The 16,816-nt window shown below is 57.8% G+C and overlaps 2 protein-coding genes across 2 annotated transcripts in view; both read right to left on the bottom strand.

The window, feature by feature from the left end:
• Positions 1-4,450, bottom strand: part of mast2 (microtubule associated serine/threonine kinase 2) — a 20,546-nt gene extending 16,096 nt beyond the window's left edge. Inside the window, exons 1-3 of the mRNA XM_068743620.1 lie at positions 4,388-4,450; positions 2,853-3,003; positions 1,300-1,556 (exon numbers count right to left, since the gene is read on the bottom strand). Coding sequence (XP_068599721.1) covers positions 1,300-1,556; positions 2,853-3,003; positions 4,388-4,450 — 471 coding nt within the window. The remainder of the gene's footprint in view (positions 1-1,299; positions 1,557-2,852; positions 3,004-4,387) is intronic.
• Positions 4,451-5,613: 1,163 nt separating this feature from the next.
• pde4dip (phosphodiesterase 4D interacting protein) lies at positions 5,614-16,127 on the bottom strand. Its single transcript, XM_068743619.1, is given in 29 exon segments — positions 5,614-6,079; positions 6,222-6,312; positions 6,388-6,434; positions 6,518-6,656; positions 6,735-6,839; positions 6,908-7,023; positions 7,107-7,174; positions 7,665-7,811; positions 7,813-7,852; positions 7,930-8,094; positions 8,134-8,240; positions 8,318-8,471; positions 8,586-8,654; positions 8,657-8,701; positions 8,704-8,769; positions 8,868-9,011; positions 9,159-9,376; positions 11,726-11,765; positions 11,905-12,140; positions 12,217-12,658; positions 13,354-13,455; positions 13,527-13,632; positions 13,708-13,844; positions 13,946-14,008; positions 14,047-14,082; positions 14,085-14,133; positions 14,232-14,400; positions 14,974-15,050; positions 15,930-16,127. Coding segments are annotated over 29 exon segments (3,618 nt in total). The 3' UTR covers positions 5,614-5,837.
• Between the last annotated feature and the right edge of the window lie 689 nt (positions 16,128-16,816).

Here is a 16,816-nt window from a genome sequence, read left to right as displayed (position 1 = left end):
GGAGGAGCAAAGGAGCAGCAAAGGAGCAGCAAAGGAGCAGCAAAGGAGCAGCAAAGGAGTAGCAAAGGAGCAGCAAAGGAGCAGCAAAGGAGCAGCAAAGGAGCAGCAAAGGAGCAGCAAAGGAGGAGCAAAGGAGCAGCAAAGGAGCAGCAAAGGAGCAGCAAAGGAGCAGCAAAGGAGCAGCAAAGGAGCAGCAAAAGAGCAGCAAAGGAGCAGCAAAAGAGCAGCAAAGGAGCAGCAAAGGAGCAGCAAAGGAGCAGCAAAGGAGGAGCAAAGGAGGAGCAAAGGAGCAGCAAAGGAGGAGAGGAGCAGCAAAGGAGCAGCAAAGGAGTAGCAAAGGAGCAGCAAAGGAGCAGCAAAGGAGCAGCAAAGGAGCAGCAAAGGAGCAGCAAAGGAGCAGCAAAGGAGCAGCAAAGGAGGAGCAAAGGAGCAGCAAAGGAGCAGCAAAGGAGGAGCAAAGGAGCAGCAAAGGAGGAGCAAAGGAGCAGCAAAGGAGCAGCAAAGGAGCAGCAAAGGAGCAGCAAAGGAGGAGCAAAGGAGGAGCAAAGGAGCAGCAAAGGAGCAGCAAAGGAGCAGCAAAGGAGCAGCAAAGGAGCAGCAAAGGAGCAGCAAAGGAGCAGCAAAGGAGGAGCAAAGGAGCAGCAAAGGAGCAGCAAAGGAGCAGCGCTGCTCAGATGGAGGCGCAATTCAATTTCCTGTCTGACATCAGAGCTGGGCTCCAATTGGGTTAACTCGTCTCCATCAGAGCAGGACCCGCCTGACCGTCTCCAGTGTCACGCGCACGCGCACACACACACACACACACACACACATGGGCGCCTGCTACGCTCTGCTGCCACCTGCTGGTGGATTTCCACCACAGCTTAAAGTTGTCTGTGCCGGCGTTCTGTCTCCAGGTTCTGGTAGAACCCGGCGAATAAAGCTGAAGAGCAGACTCCGCCCCCCCATCGTTACACCAGGAGAGCAGACTCCGCCCCCCATCGTTACACCAGGAGAGCAGACTCCGCCCCCCATCGTTACACCAGGAGAGCAGACTCCGCCCCCCCATCGTTACACCAGGAGAGCAGACTCCGCCCCCCATCGTTACACCAGGAGAGCAGACTCCGCCCCCCCATCGTTACACCAGGAGAGCAGACTCCGCCCTCCCATCGTTACACCAGGAGAGCAGACTCCGCCCCCCCCATCGTTACACCAGGAGAGCAGACTCCGCCCCCCCCATCGTTACACCAGGAGAGCAGACTCCGCCCCCCCCCATCGTTGCACCAGGAGAGCAGACTCCGCCCCCCGTCCTTAGGTCACGTGTGTGTTCGTGTTCCAGTCCCTCACCTGTCCAGTGAGGGATGGAGCAGACTGCCCTAAGACTTGACTCCTCATCCGGACCAGGTTGTTCGCCTCCCCTGCTCCTGCTCCTGCTCCTGCTCCTGCTCCTGCTCCTGCTCCTGCTCCTGCTCCTGCTGAAGACCCCCCATGGACTCCAAGCCCTCCAGAGGGACCCTGTAAGGCCAGCTGACTCACCCCGGCATGCAGACTGCTGGAGAGAGGCAGGAGCTGCTTCCCTGTGGGGGAGAAAGAAGCCTTCAGTGATTCCACAGCCCAGAGACAGGAGGGTGCCCCCCCCCCAGAACCCAGAGACACGAGGGTGCCCCCCCGAGAACCCAGAGACAGGAGGGTGCCCCCCCCCAGAACCCAGAGACAGGAGGGTGCCCCCCCCAGAACCCAGAGACAGGAGGGTGCCCCCCCCCAGAAACCCAGAGACAGGACGGTGCCCCCCCCCCAGAACCCAGAGACACAAGGGTGTCCCCCCCCCAGAACCCAGAGACAGGAGGGTGCCCCCCCCAGAACCCAGAGACACAAGGGTGTCCCCCCCCCCAGAACCCAGAGACAGGACGGTGCCCCCCCCCAGAACCCAGAGACAGGACGGTGCCCCCCCCCCAGAACCCAGAGACAGGACGGTGCCCCCCCCCAGAACCCAGAGACAGGACGGTGCCCCCCCCCCAGAACCCAGAGACACGAGGGTGCCCCCCCCGAGAACCCAGAGACAGGAGGGTGCCCCCCCCAGAACCCAGAGACAGGAGGGTGCCCCCCCCAGAACCCAGAGACAGGAGGGTGCCCCCCCCCAGAACCCAGAGACAGGACGGTGCCCCCCCCCAGAACCCAGAGACACAAGGGTGTCCCCCCCCCAGAACCCAGAGACAGGAGGGTGCCCCCCCCCAGAACCCAGAGACACAAGGGTGTCCCCCCCCCAGAACCCAGAGACAGGACGGTGCCCCCCCCCCAGAACCCAGAGACAGGACGGTGCCCCCCCCCCAGAACCCAGAGACAGGACGGTGCCCCCCCCCCAGAACCCAGAGACAGGACGGTGCCCCCCCCCCAGAACCCAGAGACAGGACGGTGCCCCCCCCCAGAACCCAGAGACAGGACGGTGCCCCCCCCCAGAACCCAGAGACAGGACGGTGCCCCCCCCCCAGAACCCAGAGACAGGACGTGCCCCCCCCAGAACCCAGAGACACAAGGGTGTCCCCCCCCAGAACCCAGAGACAGGAGGGTGCCCCCCCCCAGAACCCAGAGACAGGAGGGTGCCCCCCCCCAGAACCCAGAGACAGGAGGGTGCCCCCCCCCAGAACCCAGAGACAGGACGGTGCCCCCCCCAGAGGTCCTATCCATTGTTCCCACCACACAGTTCAGCATCAGAACCCCAGAAGAGGAGACAGTGCTGATCCGCTGTCCCCCTGAGGACCCCCCCCCAGGAGACAGTGCTGATCCGCTGTCCCCCTGAGGACCCCCCCCCAGGAGACAGTGCTGATCCGCTGTCCCCCTGAGGACCCCCCCAGATAGTTCTACATGTTTACTACCGGTCATGGCCAGGCTGCTGCGCCGGGTCCAGCTCTCGTCCTGGCTCAGCTGTCGGTGCAGTTTGGACTTGGTGGCAGCGGCGGCTGCAGGCGCCAGGTCAGGATTACTCATCTTCCTGAAGAGGAGCGGTGGAGGAGCCACAAACTCCTTCTGGAAAGACGGAGACGGAGACGGGTGAGTCTGTGTTCTTCTACTCGTCCTTTGTCACAGCTTGCGTTGGTGCAGCCTATTATGGGATGTCTCTGGGGAATTACAGGGTTATTAGACAGGTTGTTGCAGGTCCTCACTGAACCAGCAGGGGGCAGACACCTCTGATGGTCTCTAATAAACACACAGCTGAAAATGTAAAAGCAGAGAGGAAATAAACGTCCTGCCGTCAGACGGAGGGAAGTAGAAACAGGATTAGGAAACACCTTCTTCATTTCCTCTGGCTGCCACGCCCCGGGGAGAGACACGCCCCGGGGGGAGACACGCCCCGGGGAGAGACACGCCCCGGGGAGAGACACGCCCCGGGGAGAGACACGCCCCGGGGGGAGACACGCCCCAGGGAGAGACAAGCCCCAGGGGGAGACACGCCCCAGCTCCATGTAGCGCCACACTCTAAGTCCTTCACCCCTCTGCAGCGCTGCAGCTAATGTTAGCAGGTCTGCAGCGCTGCAGCTAATGTTAGCATGTCTGCAGCACTGCAGCTAATGTTAGCATGTCTGCAGGCAGCGCTGCAGCTAATGTTAGCATGTCTGCAGCTAATGTTAGCAGGTCTGCAGCGCTGCAGCTAATGTTAGCATGTCTGCAGCACTGCAGCTAATGTTAGCAGGTCTGCAGGCAGCGCTGCAGCTAATGTTAGCATGTCTGCAGCTAATGTTAGCAGGTCTGCAGTGCTGCAGCTAATGTTAGCAGGTCTGCAGCACTGCAGCTAATGTTAGCAGGTCTGCAGGTAGCGCTGCGGCTAATGTTAGCATGTCTGCAGCGCTGCAGCTAATGTTAGCAGGTGTGCAGGCAGCGCTGCAGCTAATGTTAGCATGTCTGCAGCGCTGCAGCTAATGTTAGCATGTCTGCAGCGCTGCAGACATGCTAAGAGAGTCTGAGGAAGACTCTCTGAACGCAGCTCGTCTTCCTCACTCGGTCTGAGGAAGGCAGCTCTCTGGGATCTGAGCCCAAAGCAGCAGCTCCAGAACCTGCCAGCGGGTTCATGTCCTCAGACGCAGCAACACAACAGCTGGATCAGCACAGCAACAAGGCAATGCAACACAACACAACAACGCAGTAACAAGGCAACGCAGCACAGCAACAAGGCAACACAACACAACAACAAGGCAATGCAACACAACACAACACACAACAGCACAGCAATGCAACGCAGTAACAAGGCAACACAATGCAGGAACGCAATGTAGCAAGGCAACACAACACAGATCAACAGTCACGCTGGGCCTGAACGTGGGCTGACAGGCTCAGGATCAGGATCAGGATCAGGATCAGGCTCAGGATCAGGATCAGGATCAGGCTCAGGACCAGGATCAGGATCTGGACTCACCGCGTCCTGGCCTCCCCGCTGCTGCTCCATGTTGCTGAGCTTCCTCTTGTTCGTCCTCCTCATCCTCCGGTTGCTCCCCGTAAACGTGGCCGGTCCCGTTGACCTCGGCGGTAGCTTCAGTTAGCCGGTTCGGTCCAGTCTTCCATGCCGGGACCGCAGCCAGTCCCGCGGCTGTCCGAGCCAGCTTCCTGCCTAGCTGCACATCTGGAGAGCCGCTCTGACGGTGCGTTAAGGCCGCCCCGCCATTTGGGGGCGACACACGGCGGTCCGAACCCCCCCGGCGCCGCCAACGGTCCTCCGACGTCCTGCTAACCACCGGAGCTAACTTTAGCCGCGAGTGGTTGAGGACTAGCCTGAATACCTGCGAACGTTCCCGCCAGAACTACCAGCGTTTCCGGTGTCTCTGACTTGTCCCGCAGCGGAAGTCCTTCCGGGCGGGCAGCTCGCCTCGGGGTGGGCGCACCGGGTCCGGGTCTGTGCTGAACCGCAGCCGCTGCAAGCAGTGCACGGAACGGATCAGGTCGTTTCCGGGCTCTGGCATCGCACAGGCACGTCGGCCGGAAACACGGTACCACATCCGGTTAGCGTTTCACAAAATAAAAGTATCGCAACATGATTGCATTTACTAAGAAGGAATAAAAATAAGCCTTTATTCTTTATTATTGTATGTGTAACCAAGGGAGGATGATACTTTTATTCTTGTATTTGAATTTCTACAAACATTTCACTTTATTACATGTTTTATAACTCAAAGGAGTCAATAAGAGACCCGTGTAGGAAGCGTGTTTTTAGCATCAGGAACATGCTCGAGAGCGAGCTGGAACAGCTAACAGGTTTCACTAGCTAACGGGGCGGGGCTGATGGGAGACACGCCTACTCCTGTTCGTGGTTTCTGGATGTTCCGCTACAGAGGGAAGCGCGAGCTCCTTCCTCACACGACACCCGGTCAAAGTCCTTAGATTCAGTCAATCAGTCACGCAGACAGACAGACAATCAGTCAGTCAGACAGACAGACAGACAGACAGACAATCAGTCACACAGACAGACAGACAATCAGTCAGACAGACAGACAGACAGACAGACAATCAGTCAGACAGACAGACAGACAATCAGTCAGACAGACAGACAGTCACACAGACAGACAGACAATCAGAGAGCCAGTCAGACAGACAGTCAGACAGTCAGACAGACAGACAGACACATTTTATCCAATAACAACGAGAAACTTTGTTTTGGCCTTTTATTAAAAAGCTTCTTTTCTTTTATCTAAATCATTAAACAAAGACAACACGCATAAAACACGGCAACAAAAGAAACATCAACAACATACAGGCTGGAGGCATCATGTCTGACCTTTGACCTGTAGGTGAGCAACGGTAGCTAACTTACCAAATCTCACCCCCCACCACTGCTCAGGGTAGATAATGTTAGCTAAAGTTAGCCCTGGTAGCTAGGCTTGACCTTTGACCTGTAGGTGACCTCTCACACCTGACCCAACAACAGACAAGTTGTTCACTTTGGTTGAACTTATTGCTTCATACAGATTTTTATTGATCTGATTCATCGCCCAGACTGGAACCGCCGCTGATCCGGGGGCCCGGTGAGCCCCGCCCAGAACCGCAACGGTGGGGGAGGAGGGAATGAAGGGGGTCGTCATGACAACGGGATCAGGAGAGACCCCCGCGTCTTCACCTGGAAGGGAAACGACGTGAGGATTAGCTCCTATCAGGGAAACAGGGAAACAGACGCCGTGTCTCTGTTTCCATGGTAACGTGTCCAGGTTTAGAGGGTGGAGCTTGAGCGGTGAGTAGCCTCATGTTTAAGGGGCGCGTACCTTAACCGCAGGAAGAGGAGGAAGAGGAGGAGGAGGAAGGAGAAACGGAGAAGGGGGCGTGGCAAAGGGAGGAGATCCGGAGCTGGTTCTCCTGAGGGGAGCCAGCAGGAGACAGGTGAGGGGCTTCCACGGTGACCTCCTGACCCGAAAGACGCCCTGAACTCACCTGGAGGTTGGACTTGGCTCTCCTCAACACGTCCCGAGTTCTGGACACTGAGAACCACCAGGAAGAGGAATCAGGCTGCCAGCCATCCCATAATAATGTTTGCTGCTCGCTTCGGCGCCGCCGGACTCACGCTGGCTCACGATGGCGTGCTCCAGGTGGTCTTTGGTGCGGCCGGAGCTCCTCAGTCGCTCCGTGGCGTCCCTGAGAGCCCGTTCCCGTTCCCAGAGCCGCAGGCGGAGAGAGGCCACCTCGTCCCTCGGGGGCGGGTCCTACAGCGCGGGAGACACGCGGCTCACAGGTGTGGACACGGCGTGACGGAACAGGAAGTCGCACGGTTGTCGCTTCACCTGTCTGGCTTCCCCGTCGTCCAGCGGCGCCGGGCGGGGCGGAGAGCCCGCCTCCTGCGGGACGGTCCTCAGGGTTCTGGTCCTGACGGAACCCGAGTCCGATGGCTGAAACACAGACGGGTTCCTTCGTCAGCAGCGAGTCGGTGGACCTGTTACCTGTCCTGCTCCCTCACCTGGAGGAGGCTCAGAGAACACAAGGTCGCCTCCATCTTGGCACTGATCAGCTGCTTCCTGGGTCCAGGATGTGGGTCAGAACCGAGCCGCTGACCGGGGTCAAAGGTCTGACCCGCTGAAACACGCACACACACACACACCTGTGAATACCTCCGGGGCGCCCCCTGCTGGGCGGTCTGGGTCTGCAGCGTCTCTTACCTGAGTCGGAGCTGACTCCGCCCTCTCTGTGGCGGCGGCGGCGGCTCTCACACAGCTGCTGCTGGAGTCTGTGGGAGCACACACACGCACACACACGCACACACGCACACGCACGCACACACACACACACACACGCACGCACACACACGCACGCACACACACGCACGCACACACACACACACACACACACGCACGCACACACACGCACACACACACACACACACACACACACGCACACACGCACACACACACGCACGCACGCACACACACACACACACACGCACGCACACACACACACACACACACACGCACACACACACGCACGCACGCACACACACACACACACACGCACGCACACACACGCACACACACACACACGCACGCACACACACACACACACACACACACACACACACACGCACGCACGCACACACACGCACACACACACACACGCACACGCGCACACACACACACACACACGCACGCGCACACACACACACACACATCTAGCTCCAGAGGATCACCTGCTGGTGATGTCATCGCAGCAGGTGAGCTCACCTGTCGGCGTCCTCCTGGTTCCTCAGTCTGTCCTCTTTCAGCTGGTTTATCTCTCGGTTGCGAGATTCAGCCTCTGCTTGCAGATCTTTGATTTGCTCCGCCCACCTTCCCGCCTCTTGCTCCGCCTCCTTTAAACCGGTCTGCTGACAGCACCAGCTGCCTGAGCTGCTCCGCCTCCTCGCCGCGCCCTGCAGGGGGACACATCAGGTCTGTCTGATCCGATGACATCACGGCGCCCTGACCTGTGGCCAGCTTCACCTCCTACCTCTGGCCTCCTCCAGCTGCTCCTGGAGACTGGCGTTGACCTCCTTCAGGAGCGCGACCTCGCTGGAGAGCCGGCCCGCCGGCTCCAGACCCTGGATGTAGATGTTGGTCGGCGCCCCTGATGGAGACCGGTAGACGTTACAGGTTCCAGACTGATGACGTCACACTATGTCTGACCCTGGGGGTTAAAGGTCAGGGGCGTTACCTTTGCCCTCCAGCTGCTGCCGGAGACGATCGTTGGTCCGGACGGCGTCCTCCAGTCTCTGTCTGAGACTCCGGATCTCCTTCAGATGCTCCGTCATCAGGTCTGAAACCGCAACGCCAAGGTCAAAGGTCACTGGGCTCCTGCCGGACCTCCCCAAACCTCTGAGCTGATTAACCCTTTCCTACCTGTGTGGCTGGGGTCCAGGCTGGCTCCCGGTCCCAGTGGTCGGCCGCCGCCGGCCACGCCCCACAACGGAGGCTGGGAGCCTTGGAAAGACAGGTGGGGGGGCGCAGGGTCAGGGTGACCCTGAAGAGGTCTGGACTGAGGACTGGAAAACCCTGAAGAGGATCAGGAAACATGGAGTCAGCCAACCGAAGAGCGATGAAGAGCGACGTGTGGTGAGGAGGAGGAGTCTGTCCACGCTGGCTCCGCCCCCGGTCAGACCAACGCACTCGCAGCGTCTCCCAGCCGTCTCTGCAACGTCTGCAGCTCCTGATGAACCTCGGCCAGAGAGAAACCCGCCCCTCGTCGCCTTGGTAACGGGTTCGGAGGGCTGGGGGGTTCGGATGGGGGGCAAAGGTCCCCCCTGGCTGGAGCAGAAGGACGGGGGACAGTGGAAGGGACTGGAGTCTGGAGCTGGCAGACAGAGGGACAGTTGAGGGACGGGGGACAGGAACGCTTCAGCAGTAAGGACATGGAGGCGGGTCAGAACCTGGTCCAGAATCCGGTCCTACCTGTCTGACGCTGCACGGCTGCAGCTTTGGGGGGCGAGCTGGTGCATTGCATGCTGGGACAGCTGAGCCAGGATGGGGCGGCGTGGGAGGACGATGGAGGGACAGACGGGAGACGTGACCCAGGGCCGCTGCGAGAGACGCCATCTAGAATGGAGGTGGGACAGGTGTGTGTGTGCCTCACATTAAATCAAGGCAGAGGTATCAGAAAAGGTGTGTGCCCCCCCCCCCCCCCCCCCCCCCCCGAGGGACAGGCAGGTGAACTTCCTTTCATCTCACCTGCGTTGACTCTGCTAACGGCGTCCGTCTGAGCGAGCTCGCTGGCGGCGTCCACGTCAGAGCAGAGCTCCAGGTCATCAGATACATAGGAGATGCCATCTGATTGGTCGGTTGTGTCAGAGAGGGCGTGGCCGCTGCTGGGCGTGTCAGAACGATGAGGGTGAGGATGCAGGTCGAGTTTGGCACGCAGAGACTCGATGACTTTGTCCTTCTGCTGTAGTTCCTGACTGAGTCTGTTCACAAGACAAATGAGTCAACACATCGATGGCGTCCTACCTGTCCAGGGTGTGTCCTACCTGTCTAGGGTGTGTCCTGTCTAGGGTGTGTCCTACCTGTCTAGGGTGTGTCCTACCTGTCTAGGGTGTGTCCTACCTGTCCAGGGTGTGTCCTACCTGTCTAGGGTGTGTCCTACCTGTCTAGGGTGTGTCCCACCTGTCTAGGGTGTGTCCTACCTGTCTAGGGTGTGTCCAAACTGTCTAGGGTGTGTCCCACCTGTCTAGGGTGTGTCCTACTTGTCTAGGGTGTGTCCAAACTGTCTAGGGTGTGTCCTACCTGTCTAGGGTGTGTCCTACCTGTCCAGGGTGTGTCCTACCTGTCCAGGGTGTGTCCTACCTGTCTAGGGTGTGTCCTACCTGTCTAGGGTGTGTACTTCCTGTCTAGGGTGTGTCTGACGTGTATACTTGTTATCTTCTGTAAACCAGAAGCGCTAATAACTAATAACTAATAACTAAGAAAAAGAATTTTCTGTTTGAAGTTTCGTCCTTCAAAGCAAGAAACGTACTACAAGAATAAAGGTGTCATTTCCAGGAACAGGTAAACGGACTGTACCACCACGTACTTCAGGTGAACCCATCGGCTCTTTAGGAGCAGCGAACGGCCACACCAGTAGCACGGATACTGGGGGGACCGGGGTCCACGATGGTGAACCTGGACTGAGGTTTTGTGAATGCGCCCGTCTTACTTGTCCAGCTGTGAGAGGAGAGTCCTCCTCTCTCTGTCGGTGAGTTTCTTCAGCAGGAGTCGTTCTCTCTCCTGGGCCTTCCACCCCCACAGGGAGAAGGAGAACAGGGAGTCTCTGTAGAGGGGGCTACTTTTAGAGAGCATGGCCTTCCACAGAGGGGCCATGAGCCCCCTTAGTCCCCTTTAGTCCCCCTTTAGTCCCTCCCCCCTTTCAGTCCCCTTTAGTCCCCTTTAGCCCCCTTTAGCCCCTTTAGCCCCTTTTAGTCCCCCTTTAATCCCCCTTTAGCCCCTTTTAGTCCCCTTTTAGCCCCTTTTAGTCCCCTTTAGCCCCCTTTAGTCCCCTTCAGTCCCCTTTAGTCCCCTTTAAGTCCCCTTTAGCCCCTTTTAGTCCCCTTTAGCCCCCTTTAGTCCCCTTCAGTCCCCCTTTAGTCCCCTTTAGTCCCCTTTAAGTCCCCTTTAGCCCCTTTTAGTCCCCTTTAGTCCCCCTTTAGTCCCCTTCAGTCCCCCTTTCAGTCCCCTTTAGTCCCCTTTAAGTCCCCTTTAGCCCCTTTTAATCCCCATTAGTCCCCCTTTAGTCCCCTTTAGCCCCTTTTAGTCCCCTTTAGCCCCTTTTAGTCCCCTTTAGTCCCCCTTTAGTCCCTTTCAGTCCCCTTTAGTCCCCCTTTAATCCCCCTTTCAGTCCCCTTTAGCCCCTTTTAGTCCCCCTTTAGTCCCCTTTAGCCCCTTTTAGTCCCCCTTTAGTCCCCTTTAGTCCCCCTTTAGGCCCCTTCAGCCCTCTTCCTCCCCAGGCCGATGGATCTCTGTCTGGGCTACTGCCTGGACGTCCTCCCCTGTCTCCTGTCTCTCAGCTCTGGGCTGCTTGGAACAGTCCTTCTGCTCCTCGGTTCTTCGTGTTCTGAGGTACTGACCCGTGAGCGATGCGACAGGAAGAGCTCCAGCAGGTGAGCTCCTCAGATTAGATTCTCCACGCGGTTCCCGTCACACACATCCTGGAACGTGTCCCAGGATCGCAGGTGGTGATCCCAAACAGACTCAGAGGACCGGTTCCAGCGGTGATCGGGTCCAGACTACCGCTAGCAGCTCTGCCAGCGAGATGCAGCGTGAACGTTCTCCTCGTTTAGTCTTATGGCAGCTTTGGCCCATTTTCTTTTGGTCCTTCGGTACTGGTCTTGTTTTAGTAGCAGCAGCGCCCCCCGGGGGGCAGCAGAGGGAGGCGAGGGGGGCAAACGATGTCCAGGTCCTGAGGGGTCGTTGTCACGCTCCACCGGTCAGAGACGTCCTCCTCCTCCACACTGACGCTAGCGGACGCTAACGGACGCTAGCTGATGCCCCGCTGCTGAGCTGCTTCCCTCACAGTTGCCTCCCCCTTCCTTCCTGCCTCCCTGTTAGCCGCTCCTGACCTACTTCCTCCCCTGGGGGGGGGGGGGGGGCGGGTTAATAACTTAACCTGATTAGAGGCAGAGTGCTCTGAGCTCCGTGCAGGCAGTGAACGCATCATCGTCAACCTGCCTGCAGACAAGCAGACGGGAGAGCGCCGAGTGTTCCTGGTGAACCCTGAACACACCATCGACCCCCCCCCCCCCCCACACACACACACACACACACTCAGGCGGCGGACGGACCGGATGGCGAGCAGCTCTGTCTTTTCCTCCGGTTGTCCTCCTGCTGGTTCAGACTCACCGGAGACGTTTGAGGCTCCTGACAGAATGAAGACAATGAAGATTGTTAAACCTTCGTTCATGGTCCAGAACTGGACCACGCTGGACCCGCGTGTCCCTCCGGAGACACCACATGGACTCACGGCTGCTGAGCTTGGCGCTGACCCGCTGGGCCAGGGCGCCGCTCCGTGCCAGCTGCTCCCTGAAGCTCTGGCCCGTGTAGAAGTCCACGTCGTTGGCCCTCAGCAGCTCCTCGAAGGCCTTGGTGGCGTCCCCCAGGTGCTGGGCGAGGATGCTGCACACGCCCCGCCCCTCCCTGAGGCGCTGCCGGAGGTGGGACAGTTCTCGGGCCTGGGCCTGGATCAGAGCATCAAATTTCCTGCAGACACAGAGACGGGCTTCCTGGTTCTGATGCTGGGGGCGGGACACACCTTGGACAGGTGCATTCCACTCACCCCAGCCAGGGGCCAGGCTTCCTGTCCCCGCTGACGGTCTGCGTCCCTCCGTTCCTCAGCTGGTCCTCCAGGGCCCCCACGCGGGACGCCAGCTCCTGCAGGCCGTTGTCCGAGTGGGAGGAGGAAGCCGGGACGCCTCCGTCTGATGACTGCCAGCCGTCGTCCTCCTCCGTCCCGCTCTGGGACGGCGACGCCTGGAAAGACCAGTTCACCTTCCGAGGCACGGGGGGGTCGGTGGAGGGGGAGGCGGAGGGGGAGCCGAGGCGGCTCTGCAGTCCACGGATCACTGCCTGAGACCGGGACAGCTGGGACCGAAGATCCTCGACGAGGGGCTGGAGGGACGAAGCGTTCTGGGTCGGGCTTTTAGTGAAGGGGGGGCCGCTGCTGGGCCACCACTGGGAACCGCAGTCCAGAGACGTGCACATCTCCAAGTCATCAAACTCTGTCAGGGACACACACCAGGTCCACAGGTCCATCAGGTCCACGGGTCCACGGGTCCACGGGTCCACGGGTCCATCAGGTCCATCAGGTCCACGGGTCCACGGGTCCACGGGTCCATCAGGTCCCATCAGGTCCACAGGTCCACGGGTCCATCAGGTCCATCAGGTCCACGGGTCCATCAGGTCCATCAGGTCCCACAGGTCCACGGTCCATCAGGTCCATCAGGTCCATCGGGTCCATCAGTCAATAAAGAGACATGAGCGATAGTGAGTGTCTGGTTTCTGCATGTCCATGACGAGACAAGATGGAGGCTTTTTGGTTCTGCTTTGATTTTGTATCGATTATCTTTGTTCCTGATTGGTTGAACTTTTCCACATTATTAGATGTTAATTTATTCCCATCACAAACTTTGGTTCATACTTTACAGTCTGGCTTTATCGCTAACAATGTTTGAGTCACAATTAATTATAGTAATTAGTATCGTAAATACGGCTAAAGAATGAAATAAAAACATGAATAGTTATTTAACAGCCCGTTAAGGAGTAGTTACATTTAAGTTACATTTACTTTGCATTAGATTACTTTACATTTAGTTACATTTTTACTGCCTTACGGTTTACATAACGCTAATGTGAGGCCCCCCCCCCGCTCTGTGTGGCGGGGTCGCAGTAACCGAGGGGGTGTGGTAAGACGGACCTGGACTGCTCGTGTCGTCCCGCTCGGCCTCGGTCTCGCTGCGTCCACAGGTCTCATAGCCCGGGTCCTGCAGGTCCACCTGCAGCTTCCTGTCCCGCTGGGCTGCAGGACACAGAAGGAGCTCCGTCAGCCTCCAGTACCACCGTGCTGACCCCGAGGATGGGGGCACTGACCCGGCTCCCTGCGGTTCTGGCGCTGCTCGGCCTGGACCCGGACCGTGGCTCCAGGCGCCGCCGGCCTCTGCTGCCGACCGACAGACGGCTCGCTGTTCGCCGCGACCTGGAAGACAGACAGGAAGAAGGAATTAAGGAACCGCGTTCCAGACAGTCGGAGAGGACCAGTTGCTATGGTTACCTTTGGGGAAGGGATGGGCTGGAGCCCGCCGGCCCTCGTCATCCTCTGAGGAAGAGGCAGCTCCCACGGTTCACCTTTTTCATCTTCCTCCACCCCGTCTATGGTCGCGTCTAGCTCCTCCCCCTCACGGGGTTGACCTTCAGTCGGCTCTTGGGTCGCGTCTAGCTCCTCCCCTCACGAGGTTGACCTTCAGTCGGCTCTTGGGTCGCGTCTAGCTCCTCCCACTCACGGGGTTGACCTTCAGTCGGCTCTTGGGTCGCGTCTAGCTCCTCCCCCTCACGGGGTTGACCTTCAGTCGGCTCTTGGTCGCGTCTAGCTCCTCCCCCTCACTAGGTTGACCTTCAGTCGGCTCCCTCAGCTCTTGAACCTCTTGGTTCGATCCACCAGTAAGAGGCCTGGGGGGTTCATCATCTGCCTCTGGAGGTTCTGCAGAACCAAACAGAACCTCTGGTCAGGAGCCGCAGACTATAAATACTAAGTACCACTCGTGCTACTGCAGTGTAGTACTGTTGAGGAGTACTGACCCCGATGATCTCCTCCTTCACACACAGCATCATTGTGAGGGATTCCAACTCCAGATACTGACTCCTGGTCAGCTCCTGGTTCTCCTTCTCCCTCCTTAGAGCCAGACGCAGCTCCTCCTGCACCGCCTGCAGCTCCAGGTCCGACCCAGAGTCCAACTTCGGTGTGACACTGGAGTTCAGCGGAAGGAGGGAGGGAAGGAGGGAAGGAAAGCAGGAAGGAGGGAAGTATTTAATAAACAAATAAACCAAACCAATGAAAATCTTCGCAAGGAGACACCTGAGGAGACACCTTAGGAGACACCTGAGGAGCTAGCCCTGCAGCCCATGTTAGCATTCATGATATTAATGAGCTAATTGGATGGGCTTTTCCACTGTACCAGGGATGTTAGCTTAGCATTCTTAGCCTCAACAAGCAGCCACTGATTCCATCTGAACTTCATTAGTTTAATAACTCGTAGCTTAAACAGTATATGTACATGAACTGTGTAATACAGGAAGTACCACGGTATTCTGTCGCTGTGGAAGCTACAGATGCTACATTGGAGTAGCGCTGCCCTCTACTGGTTGTTGGTGTTATTGACCCTTATGGATGACAGGTCCTTTATAAACAGGTGCAGCAGCTCAAATTGTCCCGACTCAGCAACCCAATGAACCCCGACCTCCCCCCCCCCCCCGCCCCCCTCTGGGAACAGCTGAGAGCCCCGCCCTCTCAAAATAACAGGATTGGTTGGCTCAGACTCACAGAGCTTTGACCAGAAGCTGCTGCTTCTCCTCCAGGTCGTTCTTCAGACGCTCCACCTCCACCTTCAGTTCGATGTTCTGGAGAAAAGAGGAGGTCCAGGTCCACACGGTCAAACGGTCCAGGTCCACACGGTGAAACAGTCCAGGTCCACACGGTCAAACGGTCCAGGTCCACACGGTGAAACGGTCCAGGTCCACACGGTCAAACGGTCCAGGTCCACACGGTCAAACGGTCCAGGTCCACACGGTGAAACAGTCCAGGTCCACACGGTCAAACGGTCCAGGTCCACACGGTGAAACAGTCCAGGTCCACACGGTGAAACAGTCCAGGTCCACACGGTCAAACGGTCCAGGTCCACACGGTGAAACAGTCCAGGTCCACACGGTCAAACGGTCCAGGTCCACACGGTGAAACAGTCCAGGTCCACATGGTCAAACAGTCCAGGTCCACACGGTGAAACAGTCCAGGTCCACACGGTCAAACGGTCCAGGTCCACACAGTGAAACGGTCCAGGTTTACGTTTATTTGCGTGATGCAGACAGGATGAGTTCCCCTGAACCGGATCGCTATAAATACCCCCCTAACAGACGGAATGCTTTTAGCTCCAACTAACCGGACTGAACCGGCCGCTCCCGTTCGTGGTCGGCGTGGCGTTACAGCTCACTGACAGACAGACCGACACACAACAGAGTTGTGTCTGTTGCCGTGTGCAGCAGCCAATGAGACCAAACCGAGAGCAGGAGGCAAACAGGGGGCCGGAGGACCCTGAAGGGGACGTGGTGGGGGGCCCGCTGGGTCTGTGGTCCCCTGACAGTCGTCATGTCTTCTAAAGACCCCTACAAGTTAATATGTGGTAATCTAAAGGAGACCAAACCCAAAACCAGCGTGAGCCTCAGACAGCTGCTCGGTGTCCGACCCGGAGACACACGGGCCGGTCCGAAGCGATCCGGACTCACCTCCCTGTGCACGCCATCGCTGCTGTCCTCGAACTTCTGCTGGATCTTCTCCTCCAGGAAGTAGATCCTGAGCTTCAGGCTGAAGTTCTCTTTCTTCAAGTCGTTCAGGTGCTGTGAGATAGTGCGGTAACCGCGGAAACCAGAGTTAGGAATGGCAACGATTGCAGGGGGCATTGCAGCCCCCCACTGACCGGGCATCCTGCAACAAAAGGCCCGACGACCAAAGAGACGATCCAGAGAGCAGCGGCGTGCTGCCGTCTCAGCAGGCAGCAGGGGATCATGGGAGGTGAGGGGGGGGTCCATTTATAACCGAGGAGTCACGCCAGGAATCTGACCGCGTGAACTTCAGATGCAGGAATTGATCCCAGCTGCGATCCTGCATCTGACCACAGGGGGGCACTAACGCTCCGCCTGAGGGAGGGACGCTGCACAAAGCGGGCAGGACAGGACAGGACAGGACAGGAGAGGACAGGAGAGGACATAATGTCCCAGTAGCGCACAGCGGGGTCGTCTATCATGTTCAAGGCTGATCTGCAGACATCAGAATACTTTTATTGATCCCAGAGGGAGATTCTATTAGAAACAAACTCCACAAAACGGAGAAAGAAAGTCGGACGAGGCAGAATAATAGAAATAAAACAGACAATAGAAGGTTTACAACGAGGCATTGTGTCGTTTGATTGCCTTCTATGGCGGTCTAACCCTAACCCAACATAAACTAACCCAACATAAACTAACCCAACATAAACTAACCCAACATAAACTAACCCAACATAAACTAACCCAACCCAAACCCAACATAAACTAACCCAACATAAACTAACCCAACATAAACTAACCCAACCCAACCCAACATAAACTAACCCAACATAAACTAAGCCAACCCA

This window comes from Brachionichthys hirsutus, chromosome 9, assembly GCF_040956055.1.
Source record: "Brachionichthys hirsutus isolate HB-005 chromosome 9, CSIRO-AGI_Bhir_v1, whole genome shotgun sequence".
NCBI lineage: Eukaryota > Metazoa > Chordata > Actinopteri > Lophiiformes > Brachionichthyidae > Brachionichthys > Brachionichthys hirsutus.
This window is presented reverse-complemented; position numbering and strand designations above follow the sequence as displayed.